We start from the raw sequence: 27,298 nt of genomic DNA on the forward strand, positions 1-27,298 counted from the left end.
AATCCTCAGGTATTTAAATGTTTTTTTTGCTTCTCATTTCACTAACAAATGCTTCAGATGCTGCATAAAACCAGAGATGCAGGCTCCACGCTACCTGTGGGCATGCAACTTTCTGAAGGAGGATTTCCTAAACGTTCACAGATCCAACATTCTCCAGATTTGATGAGAACGTTCAGCAGGCAAGATGGATCATTTTAAAGGCAACACACAATGTCCTTCATTTACATGTACACGCACATAGTACTTTACTTTCAAAACAATAAGGTATGGCCTCTCCATTCACTAATGTTAGTGAAAAGGGCATCATGAATATAAAGTAGGGAAACAATTTCTCCAACATTTGGGAGTTGTTATCCAATTGAATCCATTCTACTGTTACTTATATGTCACATGCAGCAAAATATACTTTTAGCAGCAGGAAGTTTTTAACGCTATAGTAAAGGGTCAAAGTGGCACAAATTTCTAAAAGAAAAAAAACACAGAAAATAAATTAACATTAATTTTCCCTGACTGACATAATTTCACATGCTACACCTGTTAAAACAAAATATTTATATAGGTATCATTTTTCAGTTTAGCGGGACAAATGATCTATTTGAAGCTACTTACAACTGCAACTCGATATTAAATAAGCAATGGAAACCATTCAAAGTCTTTCACACTGAAAAACAGCAGGGACCAGTAGATAGTCTTTTCTTTGACAGTCAGGCAGCTGCTGAGGGAGACGAGACTATTGGGAAACTGTTTTTATTTTGTGTTATTACAGCTGTTGGAGGTGTCACAATATCTGGCCCAAAGCTTTCGGATCTAGTCCCTACTGTCAACATAATCTGAAACTCTTGCTCTACATAGCTCTTTGGGGGTCAATGCCTATACCTCAATAGCAAATGCCTGATTTAAAATAAACAGCAACAATAATTAAGCAAAGGAAGGGAGTCTTATGTTGCTTTTATTGAGTACATCTGAAATGTACCATCTGTCCTAGAGAAACATATTCATACTAATAACATAATTCCCCGGGTTAAAAGTAACTCTGCTAACAATGAAAACAATATGTAGCACAAGCATAGAAAAGATTTTACTTCTCTGCAGTTCATTAGGAAGAAGTCCGATTAAGTATTATCATGGAGAGTTGGATTACAGTAATGCTGGATCATTGGATCCAGTCCAATAAGGCTCAGAGTATATGGCTTCTATAACAGCGGCTTCAAAAGTTATCAAATTCAACAACAGCAACAACTTGTATTTATATAGCGCCTTTAACATAGTAAAACGTCCCAAGGCGCTTCACAGGAGTATTTTAAGACAAAAAATTTGACACCGAGCCACATAAGGGTAAATTAGGGCAGGTGACCAAAAGCTTGGTCAAAGAGGTAGGTTTTAAAGAGCGTCTTAAAGGAGGAAAGAGAGATAGCGAGGCGGAGAGGTTTAGGCAGGGAATTCCCAGAGCTTAGAGCCGAGGCAACAGAAGGCACGGCCACCAATGGTTGAGCGATTATAATCAGGGATGCTCAAGAGGGCAGAATTAGTGGAGCGCAGATATCTCGGGGGTTGTGGGGCTGAAGGAGATTACTGAGATAGGGAAGGGGCAAGGCCATGGAGGGATTTGAAAACAAGGATGAGAATCTTGAAATCGAGGTGTTGCTTAACCGGGAGCCAATGTAGGTCAGCGAGCACAGGGGTGATGGGTGAACGGGACTTGGTGCGAGTTAGGACGCGGGCAGCCGAGTTTTGGATCACCTCAAGTTTACGTAGGGTAGAATGTGGGAGGCCAGCCAGGAGTGCGTTGGAATAGTCAAGTCTAGAGGTAACAAAGGCATGGATGAGGGTTTCAGCAGCGGATGAGCTGAGGCAAGGGCGAAGACGGGTGATGTTACGGAGGTGGAAATAGGCGGTCTTGGTTATGCTGCGGATGTGATCGGAAACTAATTTCAGGGTCAAATATGGCACCAAGGTTGCGAACAGTGTGGTTCAGCCTCAGACAGATGTTAGGGAGAGGGGTGGAGTCAGTGGCTAGGGAACGGAGTTTGTGGTGGGGACCAAAAACAATGGATTGGAGAAAATTTCTGCTCATCCAGAACTGGATGTCGGACAAGCAGTCAGACAATTTAGAGACCGTGGAGGGGTCGCGAGAAGAGGTAGTGAGGTAGAGCTGGGTGTCGTCAGCGTACATGTGGAGACTGACGCTGTGTTTTCGGATGATGTCACCAAGGGGCAACATGTAGATGAGAAATAGGAGGGGGCCAAGGATAGATCCTTGGGGGGACACCGGAGGTAACGATGTGGGAATTCCATCAGCAGTGTAACTGTTTGTTTACATTATGTATCACAATTCACGCTCGCTCCAAATTTCCAAGCTCCCACCCACAAATGGCAGCTTCCATCGGTGAGCCCGTTCTCCCTATGGTCAGAAAGTTAACCATATGTGTTTAGTATATGGGGTAACAGTGAGCCTTAGGGCATGATATCCTACCTTTATTGTAAATTCACTATTGGAACAGCACTTTCATTGTTTTAGAACACTGATAATATTAGCTATGAAAGCATTTTCTAAAAAAAAGGCTAAAATGTTAAATAGTTAATTCACGAGTCGAGTTTCAGAGACAAGTGTTAAACAGTACAAATGCAGCCATCTCAGTTCAGTTCACAAGAGGATGAGATCCCTTGTAAATGGCCTTGCAGAACTTGAGATAGCAAGTGTACTTATCAGAAGGAAATGGCCCAGTCTTGTTCCTCAGTAAAAACAGAAAGCCAGGGTTGCACGCTTACTCATTTTCTAGCTATTCCTATTGAAAGTGTCTGCTTTCGTGTATGGGGGAAATAAAGAGTGGGTACTGAGTGAGGACAGAATCAGGCTTAGCTGTGATAGCTGCACAGTCACCGACTCTATAGACATTCACACTGTCTCGGCTCTCATATGAAGAGTGCCCTCCTCAGCATGGCATGTGAAGGCATGCAACCTTATGCCAACATGAATCAGCACTTCAAGAGGGATAGAGAGAAAATGGTATTCAGACAACTTTTCATGCTATTGTTCATTCAAAAAGAGGAGTTACTCCTAAGAGAAAGGAAGGAATAGAAAAGCAGAGAAGGAAAAAATACATTAATGATGCAAAATCTATTAATATAGATTACCACATATTTCTCATATTCCAGCATGAGATAAATAATCTATATTAATAGGTTTTACCCACTTTCTTTTAAACATTTTCCATTGTATTGGTTCTTTGCTCAGTTTTTTTTAAATAAATGGATCTGTGAACTTGTTACTTATTCACAGGGTCACTTGGGTATATAAGCAAACTCATTAAAAAGTGCTTAATAAAACATGGCAGCAGATGGATCTGCACTTTTATGTTTATTTTCAAACATCATAGCTAACACTGAACTGATTTCCCAAACTACTCTAAAATACAGGAGGTTCTACATTAATTTGCCTGAATTGGTTATGTTTAATGATTTGCCTGCAGCTTGAAGCAGGGACCATACCAAGCAAATCAAAACTAGGACCAAAAACATTTTCACTGAAGTCACTTGCCAAGACGGTGTCAATAATTTAACGAATACTTCAAAACTATAGAGAACCCCAAAAGAAAATCAACCCATTAGCAAGTCCGGGTACAGAGCCCCAATTATCGGACAATTAATCCAATGCCTTCTCTATTTTAACTGAATGTATGGTTGAAGAAGAAATCATGAAACTTTCTTAAAATATCAGCACCAGCTTAAAAGTGCATATCCAGGCAGTTGCATTGACAACTTAAAGATCGGTGATAAATCTTTATTCAAAGAAGCGGTAGGTTTGTCTACATACAAGGATTTCTGGAGTGAGAATAACTGTGAATCTTGAAAACAGTATCCAATGAATGAAACAAATGTAGCATATGATTAAAACTTACAGCAATCTCCCTGTGACAGGAATTGGCAACGCCATGCCAAAGTAAATAAAACTAATGCACTGTGCACAGATTTAATCATTTCATTTTAACAGGCACTCTTGTCACCAAAATACTTGCAATCTTAATGCTTTGGCTCACATCCTGTAGGTTTAACAAAAGAAATAAACATGTAATTGAAATTTGTGGAATTCTAGACGATTGTTAAATACTCCAGAATGGACCTTCAACATTTTTCAAGGGGTGAAATCCAAAATTCATAGTAAAGTATAAATATCCAGTTTGTGAAGTGTCCACTGGGGTGGGGTGGGGAAAAACAGTGGCTAATGGTTGAAAGGATGAATTTATAGGCACAATATTCTCTCTTAGTCAATTTGTTCTCTATATAATTAGTAACTTTCTTCACTCCCCCAGCCACCCTAAATTTCCCTCTGATTTATCCTCTTATCACTCCAATGCTAAGGGTGGTGACTCGTGCTTAACTCATCAGCAACTCCATTTTTCAGCAGGGGTGACCAGATAAGGAGCAGAACCATGGCAAGTTTTATCCGTCTCTAGCACGGGGAAGCCAGTTACTGCACGCACATAGCTACCCCAGCAGAGCCTCGTCAACTCAGCACAACCAGGGCAGCACGGTGGCATAGTGGTTAGCACTGTTGCCTCACAGCGCCAGGGACCCGGGTTCGAATCCGGCCTCGGGCGACTGTCTGTGTGGAGTTTGCACATTCTCCCCGTGTTTGCGTGGGTTTCCTCCGGGTGCTCCGGTTTCCTCCCACAGTCCAAAGATGTGCGGGTTAGGTTGATTGGCTATGATAAAAAATTGACCCTTAGTGTTAGGGGGATTAAATACGCGGGGTTACGGGGATAGGGTGGGATATGTGTTGGTGTAGGGGTTACGGGGATCGGGTGGGATAAGTGTCGGTGCAGGCTCGATGGGCCGAAATGGCCTCTATCTGCACTGTGGGGTTTCTGTGATTCTGTGATCTGAATAGGAATAAAACGAGGGACTAAGACTTTCCTGGCCTGTATTACTCAATATCACAAAAATATGATGCATTATCCACGAGCCAAGAAGCATGTACAGTAATTGGAACTAATATTTACTTAACACACAAGGGCCTAGAAATTCATTGTAGCCACTTTTGGGGCGGTAAAGTGGGGCGGCCGCTAAAGTTTGCGCCCGCCGCCAAATCGAGGCCACTTCTCCGATATTCATTAGCTTCGCCCTAAGAGTTCGCTCGAGCGCTAAAACTGGTGTTGGACGCCTCTGTTTGGGCGCTAAGCCGGAGGTGCTGATCGATAGCGCCGAGGCCGGGCGCAGCGCAGGTGCGGCCATCTCGTGATTGACAGCAGACACCCTGGCGCCGGCCAGCTCTTAAGGGGGAAGGGTCGACTGTGTCTGCTGCCACGCCCTGGATAGTGGAGCCCTGCAGCTAGGCCTGAACACTGCTGCTGGACCCAAATAGCACCTGAAGCCATGGAGAAGGCCCGTGAACGTGCGCAGCGCTTCTCAGAGCGTGATCTGAGTGTGCTGGTTGGTGCTGTGGAGAAGAGGCGCCATGTTTTGTACCCGGACAATGGCAAGAGGGCGCCGTTCCGCGTCTACAGGAGAGCCTGGAGGCATGTCGCCAGCAAGCTGTCAGCCAACAGCGAGCTCCCCAGGAGCGGTGTCCAATGCCGCAAAAAGTTTAATGACCTCACGCGGATTGTCAGGGTGAGTACCCTTTCCAGTGACCTCCTCATCCTTGCATGTGCACCTCACATTATGGGCAAAGGGACCTGAAAGCCCTAATGGCCAGCCCTCATCCAGCAGCGATGGGACAGGCATGAACATCAATTGCACAATCTGCACTTAACACACTGGCCAGGCTATTCCACCATGGGAGGCAGTGCACACAAGATCTCTTGCAGGCCAAGCTGGCCAATAATAGGAAGAGCCGGACTGCGACCGGGGGAGGCCGACCCCAGATCCAGCCGCTCACCGAGCTTCAACATCGCGTGGAGCGCATCATGGGTGCCCGGGTGATTGGCCCTCTTGCATGTGGAGATGCCGACCCTGTTCTGGCCACCAATGGTAAGGACATCCACGTTTGGACCTCTCTCGTCCCACTTGCGCATCAGATCTACATCGTTTGCCACTGTCCGACCAATGCGCTGAATGCCACCACTCATGCATCCCTTGCTGACGCCCTCTCCTCAGTCTAAAGCTACTCTTGTGCCTTCCTGCTTTCAGATGGTGAGGAGGAGGTCCCTGAACTTGCCAGTGACAGCCCCTCAGAAGAGGAGCAGGAGGAGGAGCAAGAGGAAGGCGGCCCATCAGGGGAACCCTCAGCCGCGGCCACCCAGGCCAATGTAGGGGACACGTCTTCCCTGGAGGGGAGCGTGACGGAAGTTTCGAAGGGGAGGGGAGCTCATGGGACCTGCGGCCTGCAGAAACGCGGGAGGGGGGTGGAAGCTCGGCGGCCTTCTCCCCAGAGGGGGGATGCATCGGAGGGGAGTCCAATTGCTGGGCCCAGCGGCGAACAGCAACGCAGGAAGGGTCAGCCAGCTCGGCGGCCTTCTCCCCAGAGGGAGAGTCCGGCCCCCAGTCCGGAGATGGTCTTCGCCGAGGAGATGGAATGCCTCGAGGACTTGTCCGCGGACTCGGAGCGCCGGCACACGGAGCTCATGGCGGCAGTGGCACGGTCGCCTGAGGCCATCGAGTCCCTCTCTCGGAGTGTGACCGAGTTCGGGCCCTCAGAGGCCATCAGTCGGGCGGAATTCCGGGCAGATCAGGCAGCGAGTCGGGCGGAATTCGGGGCAGATCAGGCAGCGAGTCGGGCGGAATTCGGGGCAGCTCTGGCAGCGACTGGCCAGGTGATCAGTGGTGCCATCCAGTCAATGGCTGCTCTGATGCGGTCAGTGAACAGGTCAACACGGGCACTCACTGCTGCCACACTCGCTGTGTCAGCTAGGCATCGCCAGGGCACCCGGCGCGCTGCAGCAGCACAGCGGTCTGTCCCTCAGCAGATTGGTGCGCATGCTGCAGTGCTGGCCCGGGCGAGTGCCAGTGTCTCAGGCGACCAGCGAGCGCCTGCCATCCGCCAGCTTGCCCGCATTCCTCCAGCCGCCACTGCCACTCCCCCAGTGGAGCTGGCAGGAGCTACTGCAGCGACTGATGCTGGGCAGCCACAGCTGCAGCATTCAACAGCCGACCGCTCGACGGCCAGACCTCGACTAGGCCGACCCCCAAGGGCATCTGCCGTCACGACATGTGCCCCTCAGGCGCCTGCCCCCAGCCTTGCAGCAGCCAATGGCCTTACTTTGAGGAGGAGCAGCAGGGCGGGCAGGGGCCACACAAAGATGGCCAAGGCATCGCCCTAGCGGGCCAAATAGTCGAATGTGTGGCCAGTTGTGTTTGTTTTTTGAGGCCGAGATTTGCATGTTTGTTTTTTGAAGGCCGATGATGTGATGTTTGTTTTTTACGAAGGCCGAGAATGACGGCCATTTTAGTTGCACTATTTTGTTAATCCTCTCCAGGTTGTGGGAGCGAGTAATTTGTTTGAGTGTTTTTTGGGGGTTTCGTCTGTTTTTGGTTTTCATGTGGGAAGGGAGCTGAGTTTGAACAATAAAGCATTTTATTTATTAATATTGTCCATGTTTGATCTTTGAAGTGTTTGTTGCCTTAACCGGCTGAGGGCTTGCGGAGCGGCTGCAATCATGTTCTATCATTGGCACATGCCATTCCCTGACAGGGGGCCTAGAAGTGACGTTCAATAAGCCGCCGACGGGCAGCCCTTGGACCTTGTGCCTCCCTCCTGGGCTGGTACTCCTCGTCCTCCTCCTCCTCATGCTCCTCCTCCTGAGGTGGTGGTCCAACGTGAGGTGGCAGTGCCCGAGTCCTGCGGATAGCCAGGTTGTGCAGCATGCAGCAAACGACGACGAATTGGGAGACTCGATCCTGCGAATACTGGCGGGCTCCCCCGGAGCGATCGAGACAGCGGAACCGTTGCTTGAGGACGCCGATTGTTTGTTCTATGATGTTCCTAGTCGCTTGATGGCTCTCGTTGTATGCCTCTTCAGCAGGGGTCGTGGGCGCGCGGAGCGGGGTCATGAGCCAGGTACACAAAGGATAGCCTTTGTCCCCGATAAGCCATCCTCTTGGGGGAGGCTGTGCCTGGAACATGTCAGCCACAGTTGTCTGTCACAGGATAAAGGCATCGTGGCTGCTGCCTGGAAAGCGGGCATTGACAGCTAAGATGCGCTGCCTGTGGTCACACACCAGCTGTACATTGAGGGAATGGTAGCCCTTCCGGTTGCGGTAATCCTCGGCATGCTCAAGAGGTGCCCGCAAAGCCACATGCGTGCAGTCAATGGCGCCCTGCACCATGGGGAAGCCCGCTATTCTTGCAAATCCCACTGCACGCTGCTGCTGCTTGTCCAGGGTCATGGGGAAGGAGATGAATTGATGTCTCCTTGTGAAAAGGGCTTCTGTCACCTGGCGGATGCAGCAATGCACGGTGAACTGGGAGATGTTAGCGATGTCCCCAGTAGCGGATTGGAAGGAGCCGGTGGCATAGAAGTTGAGAGCCACCGTCACCTTCACTGCCACCGACAGAGACGTCCTGCGCATCAGCCGTGGCTGCAGATCTCTGTGAAGCAGCTGGCAGATGTCTGCAACGACCTCCCTTCTGAATCGCAGCCTCCTAACACACATCGTGGCAGACATGGTCAGATAGGAGGACTGCTGGCGGTATACCCTGGGTGGGTAAGGCCTCAGTTGGCGACGCCTGTTGCCCCCTCTGCGTCTAGCCAGGGCTGCCACTCTCTCACGGCGTCTGTAAGCCCTTCTGGCATAAGGCTGAAAGTCAGCGTTGGCACCCAATGCAGCCCCCATTATATGCTGGCAAACACTGAGCTCTCAATGAAGGCAAAGATAATTGCTAAGCTCTGGCCTGAGCCAAAAATACCTGTCCTAGTGTTGGTCCAAACCAGTAAGCTCTCCTCCTTGGTCTCTGTCCAAAAAACCGTGGCACAAGAGTGAATGCTGCAAAATGGCTGGCCTTTATAGTGCAGGGTAAGTGCCCTTTAATTAGCGCTCCCCGCGGCCCGGCTCGGCTGTGTACCGTTCCACTTCACAGTCATTAGGGCCGCCCGGCGCACAATGGGCCGGCGCGAGTGAAGTTCCGGTTTGGGGCGCTCAAAGGGCGTTGCACTATTAAATGACGTCATGATCTGCGCGTGCAGCAGGGCGCGCGCTAAGACTTTGCGCCGGCGCTAAATGTGTCCTGAAGTTGGGAAGAGGCGCAGATCGCGCTGCGCCCGGGCGATAAGCGCCTAGCGCTCGAGATCTACTCCTCCTAAGGCGCTAACGGCTGGCGCGCCCTACTGAATTTCTAGGCCAAGTTCATTCTCGATGGTACAATTCATTTTAACTGAATCCCAATCAGGGAGTCAATTTCAAATACATGCTCCACAATGCTACATGTTAGGTGGCTCAGAAAACTATTGAGATAATCCGTACAGATGTGACACACATACCTACATAGAAATGACCACACAGATATAGCCTGCTCGGTCCAACCAGTCCGTAACTCCGGGTGCATTACACAGCCACACAACCCTCGGTGTGGAAAAAGTTTCTCTTGCTCGCTGTCCTAAATCTCTTGCATTGAATCTTGTATCTATGTCCACTCATTTTAAACTGCTCAATGACTGGATATGTAATGTTGCTGTGTGCATATATATTCTGATTAGTAAGGGCTTCCATAATTACACGATATTATCTGGGAATCGATGCACATTAAAAAAAACACAATGGTTTGGAAATACCACACTGGCTCTTCCAAGAATTTTGGCAGAAGGTCAGCAGAGATTAATATGTCGAACTGAATTTATCATTTATGGAAGCAAAGGGAAATATTAATTTTAATTGTTGTTACAGCCTCAACTCGGACCTGCACCTAACTATAACTAACCAGGTACACCAGATAAATACATGATGCATTGTTTTGTAAAACCCTACAACAACATCAGGTCCCCAACTGTAATAACTTCAATCACAGCACGTTTTTGACACTCACTTCAGTTAGGAGACAGTGTATGTCTGTAGTAGCAAGCTTGGTTGCCAATGACCAACAAGCATAAATCAATCCTATAGCAAATTGGCAACAGACGGAAATGGCTATGTACATTAACGTCATTTTTAAAGGATTGGTATTTATACACATTTTTTGTTAAATTAAAAGCACATTCTGTACAATTATGACTGAAGTTTGGTTTCTGTCATCTGAAATATTTAATTTAAATGACTGTGGGGTCCTAAAAATGTCAAAGCAGAACTCTCATCTGCAAGTAGCAGAATTGGATGGGATTCAGTTCTGTTAAGATGGAAATGTAGATAAACTGGCTCACATTGAATAAAATACTAGTTGGGGAGCGGAGTAAAATTTACATATCCAGAAATGCTTACTTCCCTGAAAGCACATTCATTATTCTGTCAGAGTTACTAAGGAGCCCCAGTTTGTGATGTTGTGGTTTTCTCGAAAAATATTTTAAAATGCTTCATAAAGACAGCTTTAATTGACTATGAAGTTTTGCATTAAATATTATCTTCAAATGATTTTACATCGCCACTTTCAGTTAGACTTCATGTTTTACACATCCCATCGCTGTGAAAAAACACAGGACCATATTCCAGCTATTCCATCAACTTAAGCAACCCAGTCTGGCTGTATTAAATTTCAAAACATCACCGTCAATAGATCGAACTGCTTCACCCTTATGCAAAAGGTCATGAATTTAAGTTCCAGTGTTGCCTGCTACTCACACTCATTTGGCCGCACGGAGCCAGTGGTAAGATGGGCTGCTGGATACAACAGCATGTGACCGCAAAGAAGCCAAACTGACAAGTGTCCAGGAACAGCGTGGATGGTATCAGGACGCAGTATGTGACTCAGAACTCCCTAACCTCCTGGCTGGAGGGACCAGCAGGAGTATCAGTGCAATGCTGGACAGGGTTCAAGTTTGCAATTTAAGAAAAAAATAATTATGTGCCCAGGTGGCCTTTCATTTCCGCAACATAAGAACCAGGATTAAGAACAACATAAAATCTTAGGGGGAGAAATTGGGTGAGTAGCGCCACCTGTTAGCGCCTAAAGAGGCAGCCAGTGGCTGTAGCGCCACTGGCTGCGCCTCCCGCGATATTCAGCAGGGGCGCTAATGGTGGCGTTAGCCTGTTGCGCTGCGCCGCCACCGATGAAGTCATCGGTGTGCGCAGCGCCCCATTCGCGCCCCGATCGCGATATTTGGTAGCGAACGCCGTTGTTGCGCCGTTCGCTACCCACGCCCGGTTCACGGGGCCTTACTGCGTCGGCAGAGGCGCAAGTTAAGGTGGAGGTGCGGGGCGGCCGTTTTTTCCGGCGGCCGCCTGCCAGCACCTCCGTCCCCAGCCTCCAGATCCCCCCCCCCACGGCGTTGCCGGCTGTTTCCCGAGAGCCCGGCACTTCTCCATGGTGCCGGGCTCTTTTGCCGGCACTCGCGATCGGGGTTCGCGCTGCTGCAGGCCCCTCCCCCTTAACAATGGGAGGAAGGCCTGCAGTACCGCAGCGTGCCGTGCCGCAGCTGCGAAATTCACTTTCAGCACCCTAAGAGGGACACGGAGCGCCTCGAGCCGCGCCCCGTCTCCCTCTAGGGGCACTGAGGCTGAATATCTGACGATCGTTACTGCTCCGAACGCTGCGCAAAAATCTGCGCCCAGGCGAACTTGCCGCCAGTTTGGCGCCTCACCCCAATTTCTAGGCCTTAGACTGTGACAGCACAGAAACTGGCCATTTATCCCATCAAGTCAATACTAGTGTTTATATTCCACATGAGCAACCCAGTCTAATCCCACATTCCTGCTCATTCTCGATATCCTTGAATATTTCTCTTTTCTGACTTGCGTCATCCCACCATTGGCGGCTGTGCTTTCAGCTGTCCAGACCCTAAGCTCTGGAATTCCCTCCCTAAACCTCTCCGCCTCTCCACCTTTAAGATGCTCCTTAAAACCTATCTCTTTGACCAAGTTTTTGGTCTACTGTTCAAATGTCTCCTTCTTTTGTTCGGTGTTAATTTTTTCTGATTACACTCCTGTGAAACACCTGGGGGGGTGTTTTTAACGTTAAAGGTGCTACATAAACACAAGTCGTTTTTGTTGTTTTCAAGCAACTATCAAATTCCCTTTTAAAAGAATTTATGGATTCTGCTTCAACAATGGTTTGTAGCCACATTCTAACCATGATCTGTGTAATGAAATATTTCCTAATCTCTCCTTTTGTGGCCTAATATTGTTTTCCTGGCACATTCTGCCTGCTGCATTTTATGCTGTGGGAGCAGAGGAGAATTACTGAAGGTTTTCTTGTCCCCTCATGTAAAGAAAGAAGAAAGAACTTGCATTTATACGCCGCCAAACATGACCAAAGTGTTTTACAGCTAATGAAATATTTTAAAAGTGTAGTCACTGTTGTAATGTAGGAAATGCAGTTGGTGATTTACACCCCAGCGTGATTTGCATCAAGTCCAGAAGACACAGGGGTCAGGATTTCCTGAGCAGGAGCAGAACTGTGCTGGTGCAGTTTAAAGTGTCCCTGAATGGATAGGCCCAAGGCGCATGTAACATTGGGCCTTGGGCCCATCATCATCGAGTCACTGAGCTGCCGACTCTTAAAAGGGAGACCCAAGTAGCTCACAGGAGAAACTACGAGACTCCCAAAACAAGCACTCTACTCGGAGCTCCGACACGGCAAGAGAGCCCCAGGTGGGCAGAGGAAACGCTTCAAGGACACCCTCGAAGCTTCCTTGAAAAGGTGCAACATCCCCACCGACACCTGGGAATCTCTGGCCCAAGACCGCACAAAGTGGAGGAGAAGCATCCAGGAAGGCGCCGAACACCTCGAGTCGCTTTGCCGGGAGCAAGCGGAAGCCAAGCACGTCAACCTAAGCGCCCTACCCACCCACCCCTTCAACCACCGTCTGCCCCACCTGTGACAGAGACTGTAGGTCCCGCATTGGACTCATCAGTCACCTGAGAACTCATTTTTAATGTGGAAGCAAGTCATCCTCGGTTCCAAGGGACTGCCCAAGAAGGAGGAGGACAAGACGACTTGAAGATCGGGCTGCTGCATTGCCCTTAGGTAAGTCCTTAAAGGGGACCGGGATAGCGGTGGCCACAATCGGGAAGAGTGGGTAGTGATCGGAGGCACTGGGGGAGGGTAGCGGCGGTGATCGGGGACGGTGGTCAAGCTCGAGTTTTGGGGAGGGGGAGGCGAGTGCAGTGGCCGGTAGTTACCCACGTTGTTTGAATATTGGAGCCGAGAGGAGCTCTCCTGCTCCGATATTTTAAACAGTTACTTTTGTTGGTTGCGGCCTGCAGCTGTCCCTTTAAGCATGTAGAGCAGGTACACACAAACAATGGTGGGCAGGAAAAGAATCTTTGGTCCATCACACAATTGTGATGCCTTGTGCCAGCTGTGTTCAGGGAAACCCAATATTGCAGCGGCAGCCTCAAATAGGTATTAGGCTCCTTATTTGAATATGCGAAAGGCCTAATGCCTGTTTCAGGGGTGGGCCCTGGACACCTATTTTTTGCCTACACCAATATGGCAGGTGGCGTCCCTCCAGCTCGTAATGAGCGTGCACTTCCTGCCCACCATATTGGAGGTGATGGTGCCTGTTTAGCGCCCGAAAAACAGGCACGGAGCCATCCAATTTCTAGGCCAATGGCTCTGATCCCAGTTTTCTGTTGTGTGTGTGTCTGGTGCACTGAAGTGTCCCCTTTACAACTCTTATTCATGCCTTTGCACTGGCTCTCGGGCATCCTTGCTGCCTTGTATATATTCTCCATAGCTCTAAATTTTAACCTTTTTCTCCAATTGTCTATTACTGCCATTTTGGCGCAGCAAGGGTTAGATTACAGTAATCCCTACCGCATACAGTCTTTCCACATAAAGCTCGGTAAATCACCAACATCTCTGAAATAGATGAAGAAAAAACGGTGGACTTACAGAAAGAAAAATGGCAACGAAAATAAGAGAAAGGGAAAAAGTGGAAGAGTAGTTTAGAGAAATGCAAAAAACACAGATCAGGTAAAGAAGTAAAGACCGAACAAGCCGAGAGCTTGAACTGTAAATGTAAGAAAATACAATATGAAACAAACAATACATTAAAAAGGAAAGCAGAAAAACTGAAATGAAGAAATTAGGAAAACAGCAGCAAACAAAACCACAAATTAATTGAGTTAAAAAAAACATTAATCAGAGGTAACAAAGTAAGTAGAACGAATTAGATAGTTGCTTGAAAAAGAGTGCACGGGGTGTGTGTGATAGGGAGAGTGGTTTTGTATTTAATTGGGGTAATTTTGACTTTGGGCGACAGTGTAAAGTGGACGATATCGGATCAGCTGCCCGTTATACATCTCTCCCGATGTTTTTAGTGTGATAGTTTCATCTCAACTTCCAGTCAGGAATGTTATTTTTTACTGCGGTTACTCTGTCAGCTGGGAACACATACTGCAAATCTAATGGTTTAAAAAGCTGTAGCACTGAGTTGTCCAGTTCACAGTGCTTAGTTCTGAGCGATCTGTCAGCAGAGTACAGGCCAGGGTTTCCACTACTCCTCAGCTGAGCATGAAAAAATACAAAACAGATTTATCATTTCACTTGGTCTTTCCACAACTTTCTCTGTTTCACTGACCGCTCCATCACCAAGAGTGCCTACTTCCAGCTCCGTAACATCGCCTGACTCTGGCCCTGCCTCAGCCCATCCGCTGCTGAAACCCTCATCCAGGCCTTTGTTACCTCTAGACTCGACTATTCCAACGCACTCCTGGCTGGCCTCCCACCTTCCACCCTACACAAAGCTCAGCCAAAACTCTGCTGCCAGAGTATCTTAACTTGCTCCAAGTCCCGTTCACCCATCACCCGTGCTTGCTGACCTACATAGGCTCCCGATCCGACAATGTCTCAATTTTAAAATACTGATCCTTGTTTTCAAATCCCTCCATGACCTCACCCCTCCCCATCTCTGTAACCTCCTCCAGCCCTACAAGCCTTCGAGAGCTCTGCGCTCCTCCAATTCTGGCCTCTTGCACATCCCCAATTTTAATCGCTCCACCATTGGCGGCCGTGCCTTCAGCTGCCTGGGCCCTGAGCTCAGGAATTCCCTCACTAAACCTCTCAGCCTCCTTTAAGATGCTCCTTAAAACCTACCTCTTCGACCAAGCTTTTTGGTCACCTGTCCTGATATCATCTTCTGTGGCTCGGTGTCAAAAAAGTTTTGATTGATATCGCTCTTGTTAAGTGCCTTGGGACATTTTGCTACGTTAAATGCACTATATAAATGTAAGTTGTTGTTGTTGAGGTATTTTTTTTACATCTGCATTTACCTAGAGTTTATTATTAACTTCCTACATTGACTTAGTTAATAATGTATCAAAACTGGCACCTGAAACTCTGAAATTTGCAGTTTAGCTTTAAATGTAGGGCAGAAAACACTAACCTGGTGGCCCCACAGGCCCTCTTGTTCCTGGGATTCCAGATGGACCACGAATGCCTGGTTCACCCCTTGCACCTGGAATAATTAATAAGAGTAAAGAAGACATTAATAGAAAAACCACATACAACAGAAGGATGCAAATATTTATGAGAATTAAAAAGAGACAATACTTCAAAAATGTTCTACTTTATTGTATATTTTAACAATTGAAGTCATATTGTACATCAGTTAGGAAACTTCCATTACAACCTGATTGAGTAGATGTGAAAGAAAGACTCCACCATGCTCATCTATAAATACAATTTAACTGGGTAAATGGGTGAACTTTGTCCCTAGCCATCCTGTCGCCATCAGTTCACCAGTATAAATGCCTAGTATTGTATCTTCCCTTACAGTTACGTGGGTAAATGCACCATGTAGTTTGCTACTGAACCATATAGACAAAGGTGGTTTGATCCCTGGTCCATGCTGATCTCAACCAAGGCCAGTGGTTCATTGACCAAAGCATTTCCAAGGTAAGGGGTGAGGAGGTGGCGGAGGGGGGGAGGAGAGGGGGAAAAGAGGAGGAAAGCAGCTGCTGTTCCTACTTCTAATCACTGCCCATTGAGCCCTGCTGGATATTCATGTGCTTGAACATCAGAAAAGGAAAGAATCAGGTCTGCGATCTCACTTTCTAGGCTCACTTGTCACATATTTTGAATTGTTTTCATTCATGCTTAAAGAGCAGACAATTGTCTATTGATCAAAACATGAAAGTGGCTCTCATTGATGCCTTATTTATGACATCACAATAGACAAATTTGTGTAATGTTCTGATTGGATTGTGTGAATTTTCTTGAGCTCCAAGGTGGTATAATCTAATTATGAATGTTTTTGTCTATAGGCCACTGTATGTGATATTACTAAGCATGTCAGAAAATCTCTGCTTCAAAAAGATTTCAGAGGTTAAAAGCCAGTGTTCTGGTATACTCTGTTTTGTTCTATGAATGCAGGTTAAAATGCATAAAGTAACATTTTTGTCACAAAACAATGTGCCAGTACTGAATCTAATAGCAGAAGATGAAGTCGTGCAGAATTTGGCATTCTAGGACATTGTTCAACAAGTATCAGAGATTTTACTTTCCCACCAGAACTTCCTTACTAAAGGCAGTTGACCCACTGCGAACCTTATTTTTGTATGTGTGCCTTGTACTATAATTGTTGAATTTGTAATTCATATCTTTCTTCAATTGTAAATAAACAAATTAGTTAATGCAATCTGTAAACTGGTCTGAGATTAATATCAGTCAATCTGAAATGAGTTTGGTAATGCAGCAAAAAACTGTGTTTAACTGTGTAAGCGGATTACTGGAAGTAGTATGATTTAATCCTTGCTACACACACCTCTGCTGAGGGAAGATTTTTGAAGAGGCGCAGTTTCCACTTGAAGGTCAGTTTACAGGAACTAGTGTGACACCACCTAAAGAAAACGCTTCTAATAAACCTGAGATTGTAATAATTACAACTGGCGAATGGCAACTTGGGCAAGGCGCCATAAGTAATACTGCAGAATCAATGACTGTTACAGCACAGAAGGCGGCCATTCAGCCTATCATGCATATGCTGGCTCTTCGCTACAGAAATCCAAAAGTTGTTTTTTGATTCATTCATGGGATGTGTGTGTCGCTGGCAAGGCCAGCATTTATTGCCCATCCCTAGTTGCCCTCAAGAAGGTGGTGGCGAGCCACCTTCTTGAACCGCTGCAGTCCGTGTGGTGAAGGTACTCCCACAGTGCTGTTAGGGAGGGAGTTCCAGGATTTTGACCCAGCGACGATGAAGGATCGGCGATATATTTCCAAGTCAGGATGGTGTGTGACTTGGAGGGGAACTTGGAGGTGCTGGTGTTCCCATGCACCTGCTGCCCTTGTCCTTCTAGGTGGAAGAGGTCGCGGGTTTGGCAGGTGCTGCCGAAGAAGCCTTGGCAAGTTGCTGCAATGCATCTTGTAGATCTCACTAAAGCAATGTAAATGAATCTGTACTTGGCCACTGCTGAACTGTAGTTTAGCCTAAATCACCACCTTTAGGAGAAGCGGATTATGGGGAGTAAATAATAAAATAAAAGACCAGCCAGATCAAAACTTCTAACGAGTTTGCAATCTTGAGTTTTCACTGGTGCCACAGGTTTGAAGGGTCCATAATTCTTACAATTGTTCAAGGTGCTTGCTGAAAATGTATGAATTCAGCAGTGAACAAACACAATCTGAAACAGCACTCAACTGCAAGGAAATGAACCAAAACCATCATATGTCAGGGATTGCAATTAATTTTGAAGAAAGCAGGTGATAAATATCTATGGAATCTTGCCTTGGGCTGCATATGCCAAATTCTCAAAGGAGGAAGGCGAAATTCCGATAGGCAAGACTCCCTACCATGCTATACAACGAATTATGCATTATCACATGCTGAAATAAATTATATAAATAATATACATATTAATAATATATATATATATATATATATATATATATATATATATAATATAGATAGATAGATAGATAGAAATTATTCATTACATATTGAAGTACCTACATCATGTAGAGTATAGCTTCGATTGTTGGAACCCCCATTATCCACAAAGATTTCTGTGGGAGTTGAGGCTGACTCAGGACATTGTGGTAAAGTTACTTCACTGTGAATGACCAGTGGCATTATGTAACATCTTTGGTCTTTGAAGTGTCATTGAAATCTAACCAAAATGTTTGGTCCGTATAGTATCTGCATATTGACCAAGTACCTGGGGAATAGCACTCTGCAGTGAGTTCTTCGCCACATCATGGCATTAAAATAAGCGATTCAAATTTCATGTCCAAGACGACTCTTGAGCTACGTGGCGGACCCTGGACAGCTGACCTATTTCACCAGCACGCACTGTGGCCAAGAATGCTCTGAAGAGTACTGCTCTCCCCGAACTTTGTCAACATACAGGTACTGTACTGACAAACCACTTAAGGATTTACATAAGAGACTTAACGGGACCCTGTTTTATAAAAATTTGGAGAGAAGAATCATTATTGAAACTTTGTAGGTAATGCAGCACAGAATTTTAGTATTCTATTTTATACAGAAATTCAATATTTTTCTGAGGTAGTCGACTTCCCTCGTCCTAGCACTGTGGTTGGAGGGCTGCTAATTTTGGTAGATGCTGCACGGGCAGCCTCAGAATATAATGAATGTAATTTAAATTGTAATGTACGAATTTAATTATGCCGTGTATTTTACTTTACATACATTCAGTCAACCTTTGAATTACGAGTCCCGTACTGTTCTGTCAATTACCATCTTGTAACTATTATTTTTTTTCTCTCAGCCCTTTTCTCCCTCTCCGCTACTTCACCAAAGGTAGCATTCTTTATGCGTGAACCTAGACTCTGACTGTGTGAGGTACCCAAGGCAAACTCGATCCTGTCCTTAAGTAGGACGTCACACAAACACTTTCCAGCAGGGCTCACTGGACAGTGAGTGGGAAGCAGGAACCGGAGCTAATTTTTCTCTTCCCTAGTTCAGAGGCAATAGTAGCACCTCAATGCCACACCATGGCTAAAATCAGCTAACTCAGCAGACAAGCGATTCAACTCAAGACTTCCTAGGTGCATACGGCTCAGTACCAAACTGGGTGCCAAAGTTACTCATTAAGCCACTATGGGAGCTAACTCTTCGAGATATCTCTAAATTATATCATGCAAGACCGTGTCTTTAAGGTGAAAGCAATTCTTAAAGGTGCGCAGTGAGAAAATAGATGTAACTCATGCTATAAAACACTATGCAACATGCCGGAAAAAAACCATGACATTCATTGCAAATCCCTGATTAAAAACGTGACACTAAACCCATTTCTCTACATGAGGCACTTGCAGCAATATAAAAGTCCTTGCAGAGCCCACAGCCTCTTCTCCAAGGAAGCTCTTAAACATTTTCTGAAGTTTTGCAAACATGGAGAAAAACTTGAGCCAATTTCTCTCCCTAAAGAAGCTAGAGAGAGAAATCTAGGTACAGGACAGAGGGGCCTGTGGACAACGTGCTTCTCTCACAGCTGGAGGCATTTATGGAAATTTGGACAGAAAACACAAAATGAATTAAAAAGTAAAACTAGATTAGCATACTATTACTATTTATTTTTCTTAAATATATCCACAGACAGGGAATTCTGATATTTGCTTTTTTTCCATGTATGTGTTTACATACCATCCTGGCCAGGAGATCCATCGTTTCCTCTTTCACCAGGAGGACCTGTGCAACATTTGAATTCAGTTTTAATATAGAAAATCACTTCGACAAAAATAGTGAACTTAATATAAACTTTTGAATGCAAATCAAGGTCAAAGCATTGCTGACCCTTTCAGCACAAGCAAATCATTTGTTCTGGATTCAACTGATAAATCTCTCTCTTATGAGGAAAGCTCAATAAATGTGAAGGGTTGCTATAAAAATAGACCAAAAGGGGTCAAAGTCACATTTATTGGTGAATTTTTTCCTATGTAATGTTTAAGAATTAACATTCACCTCACCCTCCCCTGTGTAAACAGTGACATCACCAAGAACTCCCAGGTCAGGCATAGACTTATATGAAGTCAAGAGTACAGACATGGACTTGAATGAAACATTGGGAGAGCAAGACTGCTCAAAGTTTCTCTCTCAATCTCTCTTTCTCGCACGCACACATTTACATACTCTCACATACAACCAAACTGCATGTGCTTTGCGTCCCATGTTCAGTTTACTCATGCTCACCTCTTATTTTGTCGTTTCAACCATCCCTCAAACCCAGTTTATTGATTAATATGAAATCAAAGTATTTGGTTCTCAAGAACTTCCCAAAGCATTATAACCCTGGAGTTTCTATATGATCAGCTGTACTCAATGGTTACTTATCTCCTAAAGGGCCGATACCGAATTCTTGTACTGCAGCCTCTCATTAAGCTGGATGCACGAGTTGTTCCAGTAAAACTAACACCGAGAGCCTTGGAGAGTGGCAATATTGGGCAGAATGACTGACTCCCTGAAGAGTCCCACTCAATCAATGGCAGATTCATAAACACATTAAAATCAATCAGTTCTAATTTCCCATGCACCAGGGAGTCAAAGTGACTGATGGGATGATGCCGGAGTATAGACAATTTAAATCTGTTGATTTTAATGTTCATGGTCTGCTGCTGACCGCTGATTCCCTGCGGAGATGCTGCTTCTGCCCGAACACTGAAAGGCTGTCGAATATTCTTTGTATTTGCGCACTGTGAACTAATCTGTAACTGATACGCTCGGTAGTGACTCACTGATGGATACAAATAAATCGTTCAAGTACTGTAATTCTCTGCTTAGGTGATAATGAACTACAAAATAATTGGCAACTCTGGATGGGAATACTGAATTGGTATGCAGGGATAGAGCGGATACTGACCCATATTCAAACACTAGAGCGGCTTTGCATTCTTAGCGCATTTAGGCCATCAGCTGAAATGAAGTCCCAGGACAGAAATGCCAGCTCTCCATGAGCATGTTAACAGCAATTAAAATAATATCTCCTACCGGGATAAGGAGTATTTAAACAAAATACAATTATGAGGAGGGCCTGAAAAGGGAAAACTGCTTTGTACTGAAATAAAACAGCGTTACTCCCAGCTACAGGAATGGCACCATGTTGAAATGTCTGCACGGCAGTATGAGTTGACTTTTGCCTGAACATCGACCAGTTAATGGAGATGTTAAATCATATTCGGCATGCAGCATTTTAACATTTTCACCCCTTCAATTAGATGTCTCGGATGGGCATGATGTAATCCTCCCACAAGTGCTGCCACGAGGCTAACATACATAATGTAACCATATGGGACGATATTATCGCTGTTGTACAGAACGATGGGGATAGGTTGAAAACATCACTCTACTATGACTGCATACATCCCCAAAAGTTAATGTAGTAATCAATCATCGAAAATTGCAGTTCTTTGCCATTTTAAACAAAATGCAGTACCTCGCAGAAGGTAGTTGAATGACACAAAAGTAAATAATCCTGTCCCATCATCCTCTGCCTTGTAGAACTTCCACTCCTTTTAAAGGTATTAACTGTTTTAATACATCTTAATATAGTTTCCAAGGGCATGTATTTTAGAAGAATCCACATAAATTATCGTATACAAAAATAGCTCTATATAATTAAAGTCTAGTGTGCAGCACATCTTTAATGTGTACAATACACCTTAATGCTGTATGTTACACCTTAGTTATTGGCTTAAATAACCACCTTCTTTTCAATTAACCATACTGATTTGCTCAAATATCCAGACAGGTATCAAAGGATACCATTACCAATTAGGAATAAGGAATCCGCACTAAACCACCCAATCAAAATTACTCAATTTGTTTACAAACCCAGCAATCTGGAAGTAGCGACTATCACAGAAAAACTGACACCACAACAGAGAGGTGAGTGGCTGTATTTGTAATCAAGGCAACATGTGACCGAGTACAGCACCAAGGAGTTCTAGCAAGATTAAGGCCAATGAGAAAACACTCCAGTGGCTGGGAGCATACCTGACACACAGGAAGAAGGATGTGATTGTCGGAAAGCAATCATCACAGCCCCAGGGCATCACTGCAGGAGTTCTTTAAGGATGAGTCCTCAGCCCTACCATCTTCAGTTGCTCCATCACAAGGTCAGGAGGAGGGTGGTTTGCTGATGATTCTACAGCTTTCAGCTCCATTCGCAACTTCGCTAGTAATGAAGCAGCCCATGCCAGCATACAACAGGAACTGAACAGCACCCAGGCTGGGACTGACAAGTGGCAGATAACATTTGCACCACATAAGTGCCAGCTAATGACCATATTGAACCCAGTCATTTTCCCCTGGACCTTCAGTGGCATCTCCATTGCTAAATCCCTCACCATCAATGTCTTGGGGGTAGCCATTGAGCAGAAGCTGGACTAGCCAGATCAGCAATATGGCTACAATAATAGTGCAGAGGCTGGGTATTCTGTGGCAAGTAGTTCACCTCCTAACCAATGTTCCTTGTAATTCTCTTTGGCCCTGCATGGGCCATTCAAAATACCACGCATGCACGATTTTTACATTGAAAAACTGGCAAGCTGGCTGCGCGGGTTCCCTGGAGCGGTGCGTGGCCGCACAGCTTAAAGTGAAAATTGCTCCTGACCCCTCAAAACCCATCCAACAGCTACAGGGCTCAAGTAAGGAGTGTGATGGAATACTCACCACTTGCCCGGATAGGTGTAGCTGTAACAAAACAAGAACACATCACCATCCAGAACAGCGCAGTTTGCTTGGTCCGTGCCCTTGCCAATAGGCTCAATATCCTCCCCCTTCACCATCACTACACTGTAACTGCAGTATGTACAATCTGCTGGATGCACTGCAGCAACTCACCAAAGTTACTTGCGCAACACCTCCCTCCCCTGCACAACTTGTACACATTATGCCCTGCTTGATCTCTGGCGTGACTCCAAAATGAATCAGCATCCCCAGGGATCTTGAAATGTGTTGCTCGAACAAAGCAGCTTCATTCTGCTGCAGAGTTGGTAAGTTGTCCATGTTACTTCTAAGCTTTTCAGTGATTCAACTTGGATTATGTAATAATACGTTGGGTGTTACATATAATAAAACAGTTTATTCTGTGACTCACTGTGGGCACCATCATGGAAGATTCACTATATTACATAATATGTTTTGCTTTACAGGGTGCAACACTCCGATTATTGGAAAACAACCTATCCTCTAACTCATGATGAGAAATGCCTAGGATAGTCCAATGATTTACAGGAAACTCTCGATTTACCGGCACCTAAAATAACCGGAAATCTCTGTTAACCGGCAAAATTCAGGAGTAGGTTCAGGTAAGTTTTACTTCATATTAGTGGCTGTTCCTGGATCTGTGGCTGTGTAACCGGGGTTCCTGCACTTGTTGCTAAGCAACAGGGACGCTTGGTCTGTGGCCGGGGTTCCTGCACCTGTTGCTAAGCAACAGGGAAGCCTGGATTTGTTGCTGTGTACGGAGCTCTCGTACCTTTTACTATACCTCTCTGTAATCCGGACTTTATGATAAACCGGCACCACGCCGGTCCCATCGGTGCCGGATAAAAAACTTTCCTGTATTTAGAAAATTGCTGGTTTTACAGTTTCATTCAATTACACATTTGCAGGCAAATATTTGGACACTTAGAAATATACCACAGGACAACATTCTAATAAGGAATCATAACACATGGGAAATTCAAAAATGTTGTGGCTTGGCCTCCACGGTTAAGACAATTGAGTACCTGACTCATACGGAGCAGGAGGCTCCCCAAATTCAAGCCCTGACCTGTGCTGCGTTAGCTCATCTCCCCTGGAGGGTGGTAGAGTTCTACAAGTGACCTCAGAACCCTTAAGATTAAGGAGAAGAGGGGGGGGGCGGGGAGAAATCAGTTAAGGTTCTCACTCCTGATCACTATCCAGCAATCCCTGCTAGAAATGCACGCATGTGGAGGTCAGGTGAGATCAGGATCTCACATATGTGATGTCTCCACAATCGAATAGCCATCAAGGCTCACATATAAAGATGGCCTTTTGGATGAGATACTGGAAGATGCCTGTGAAAGTGCAGCCAAGAGTCAGCACGTTTAGGAGAGGATAATCGGTGGTAAAAAACAGGGAGAAAAAAAGATGTGGCAACAGAATATTGGTAAAATTTATAGGTTGACTTCACAATTCAATGTTAAATGAGTATTACACAGGAACTTTGAATTTCAAAATCTAAAATGGTGATAAAATAATGAGTGCACATTACAGAATGAAGGAATAATGCGGATCCTTCATCCCAGTAATACAGTGCAAAATGTAAAAAAAGACTTGCATTTATATAGCACCTTTCATGACCTCAGGATGTCCCAAAGCGCTTTTAGAGGCAATGAAGTACTTCTGAAGCGTAGTCACTGTTGTAATGTAGGAAATTTATAAGACAATTTGTGATTGCAGGAGTATTTCAACATTGATTACAAACAGGAACCCAGACTGATTTTTGTTGCCTCTAATCTAAAAGCACTGAGACCAATTGCAGAGATCCCCACAACCCCCTAAGCTGAAATCAGCCAATTCAGCACAACCCCAGGATCAAACCAAGAATCTTCATACTCTGTACAGCTCATTGCAGTAATACTTAATGTATTTACTGACTGAGTTATCAAAAGACCCGATTTCCATTTTTTGTTCAGTCGTCATGCAGTCCAAGGATACCTGAACGATGTCCCACCCAATATTAGATTGGGCCATTTTTCTGGCATCATTAGCGGTTGCTTAAAATAGGCGTTAGGCCCCTTGCTTATGTTAATTGGGGCCTAACGCCCATTTTAGGACCCCTCTGCTCTGCTCTGCTCCACTCAGGTTTTCCTACCATGGATGCAGCCGAACAAACGGCCGCCACCAAAAAAGGCATTTTTTTTTTAAAGTTTGGTCGGAGCCTAGGGGACCAGAAGTGCTGAGGACCGCTGCCAACCCATGATCGACCCCTTCTCCTCCACAGAACTTGCCCAGGGGCTGCTGCCTGCAAAACAAGGGCCCGAAATTGATCCGGTGGCAATGGCCTCTGAAGGCACGACAGGTGCAGTCAGCCCCCCCCAAATTATTGAAATGAGGCCCAAAGCCCAATTTCAGGTGAGCCTCCGTCCTCGACTCAGCCCACCAGCTGCTGAAACCCTCATCTATCCCTTTGTCACCGTCAGACTCAACTATTCCAATTCTCTCCTGTCCAGCCCTCTGTCTTCCACACTCCATAAAACTTTAATGTACCTATCCTATACTGTACCAAGTCCCGCTCACCCATTACCCAGTCTTCGCTGAACTACACTGACTGTTGGTACCCCACCACCTTAACTTTAAAATTCCTTCACACCTCCAGCCCTACAACCACTCTCTTGCCCCCCAAATTCTCTGTGACTCTGGCCTTCATCCCTCCTCCCTTCGCCCCACATTGGTGGCTGTGCCTTCAGCCACCCTCTAATTGTCGCCCTAAACCGCTCCACCTTCCTCTCCTCCTTTAGGACCCTCCTTAAAACTTACCTCATCGACCAAGCTTTTGGTCACCCCTCCTAAATACAGGTAGACTACCCTTTATCCGGACTTCCGAAAACCGAAACCCTCTAAAAACCGAAGGTTTTTTCGTTCAGCGTAAGTCGTGCGTACGACTTACGCTGAACGAAAAAACCTTCGGTTTTTAGAGGGCTCCGGTTGCGGAAGTTCGGATAAAGGGTAAGTCGTGCGCACGACCCCCCGCCGACCCCCCCGCCAGCCGCCGACCCCGCCAGCCCCGACAACCGCCGACCCCCCCGCGGACCCCGCCGGCCCCGACAACCGCCGACCCCGCCAGCCCCGACAACCGCCGACCCCCCCGCGGACCCCGCCAGCCCCGACAACCGCCGACCCGCCGGCCCCGACAACCGCCGACCCCCCCGCGGACCCCGCCAGCCCCGACAACCGCCGACCCCGCCAGCCCCGACAACCGCCGACGCCCCCGCGGACCCCGCCAGCCCCGACAACCGCCGACCCCCCCGCGGACCCGCCGGCCCCGACAACCGCCGACCCCCCCGCGGACCCCGCCAGCCCCGACAACCACCGACCCCGCCAGCCCCGACAACCGCCGACCCCCCCGCGGACCCCGCCAGCCGCCGACCCCCCCGCGGACCCCGCCGGCCCCGACAACCGCCGACCCCCCCGCGGACCCCGCCGGCCCCGACAACCGCCGACCCCCCCGCGGACCCCGCCAGCCCCAACAACCGCCGACCCCGCTAGCCCCGACAACCGCCGACCCCCCCCCCCCGTGGACCCCGCCAGCCCCGACCACCGCCGACGCCCCCCCCCCGCGTACCCCGCCGGCCCCGACCGACTTACGCTGAGCGTCAGCGTAAGTCGTGCGCACGACCCCCCGCCGACCCACCTTCCGAAATCCGAAATTCTCCTTTATCCGAAACTCGGCTGGTCCCGAGGTTTTCGGATAAAGGATAGTCTACCTGTATCACCTTCTTTGGCTCAGTATTCATTTTATGCTTATGCCTCTGAAGCGCCTTGGAATGTTTTTTCTACATTAAGTGTGCTTTAAAAATAGTAGTTGTTGTTGTATAGGGACTCGTTTAACCTTGGGGCTTATTTTTTTCATACACGGGATGTGGGCGTCGCTGGCAAGGCAAGCATTTATTGACCATCCCTAATTGCTCTCGAGAAGGTGGAGGTAAGCTGCCTTCTTGAACCGCTTTAGTCCATGTGGTGAAGGTTCTCCCACAGTGCTCTTAGGTAGGGAGTTCCAGGATTTTGACGCAGCGACGATGAAGGAACAGCAATATATTTCCAAGTCAGGATGGTGTGTGACTTGGAGGGGAACTTGGTGGTGGTGGTGTTCCCACACACCTGCTGCTCCTGTCATTGTTTTTGTCCTTCTAGGTGGTAGAGGTCGCGGGTTTAGGAGGAGCTGCCGAAGAAGCCTTGGTGAGTTGCTGTAGTAAATCTTGTAGATGGTACACACTACAGACACCATGCGCCTGTGTTGGAGGGTGTGAATATTTAAGGTGGTGGATGGGGTGCAAATCAAGCGGGCTGCTTTGTCCTGGATGGTGTCGAGCTTCTTGAGTGTTGTTGAAGCTGCACTCATCCAGGCAAGTGGAGAGTATTCCATCACGCTCCTGACTTGTGCCTTGTACCTTGGAAAGCTTTTGGGGAGTCAGGCAGTGAGGCACTCAACACAGATCCCACTCTCTGACCTGCTCTTTAAGCCACAGTATTTATGTGGCTGGGCCAGTTAAGTTTCTGGTCAATGGTCACCCCCAGAATATTGATGGTGGGAGATTCAACTATGGTAATGCCATTGAATGTCAAGG

The 27,298-nt window shown here is 46.7% G+C and overlaps 1 protein-coding gene and 1 long non-coding RNA gene across 16 annotated transcripts in view; one reads left to right on the top strand and one right to left on the bottom strand.

Moving 5' to 3' along the window:
- emid1 (EMI domain containing 1) overlaps positions 1-27,298 on the bottom strand; it is a 418,946-nt gene that overhangs the window by 71,228 nt on the left and 320,420 nt on the right. For 8 of the 14 annotated variants that reach the window (XM_085961512.1, XM_085961514.1, XM_085961504.1 and 5 more), the window contains 3 exons: positions 22,653-22,673; positions 19,629-19,673; positions 15,411-15,482 (listed from right to left, as the gene is read on the bottom strand). In XM_085961512.1, the coding sequence (XP_085817638.1) occupies positions 15,411-15,482; positions 19,629-19,673; positions 22,653-22,673 (138 nt within the window). The remainder of the gene's footprint in view (positions 1-15,410; positions 15,483-19,628; positions 19,674-22,652; positions 22,674-27,298) is intronic. The other 6 variants (XM_085961508.1, XM_085961507.1, XM_085961509.1 and 3 more) reach the window with 2 other exon arrangements.
- Positions 1-27,298, top strand: part of LOC147104302 (uncharacterized) — a 174,263-nt gene that overhangs the window by 16,923 nt on the left and 130,042 nt on the right. For both annotated transcript variants that reach the window (XR_015072308.1, XR_015072309.1), the window contains exon 2: positions 23,135-23,290. This is a non-coding gene — a long non-coding RNA (uncharacterized LOC147104302). The remainder of the gene's footprint in view (positions 1-23,134; positions 23,291-27,298) is intronic.

The sequence above is a fragment of the Somniosus microcephalus genome, chromosome 19 (assembly GCF_052327205.1).
Source record: "Somniosus microcephalus isolate GS21.2 chromosome 19, FLI_Smic_1.0, whole genome shotgun sequence".
NCBI classification, from domain to species: Eukaryota; Metazoa; Chordata; class Chondrichthyes; order Squaliformes; family Somniosidae; genus Somniosus; species Somniosus microcephalus.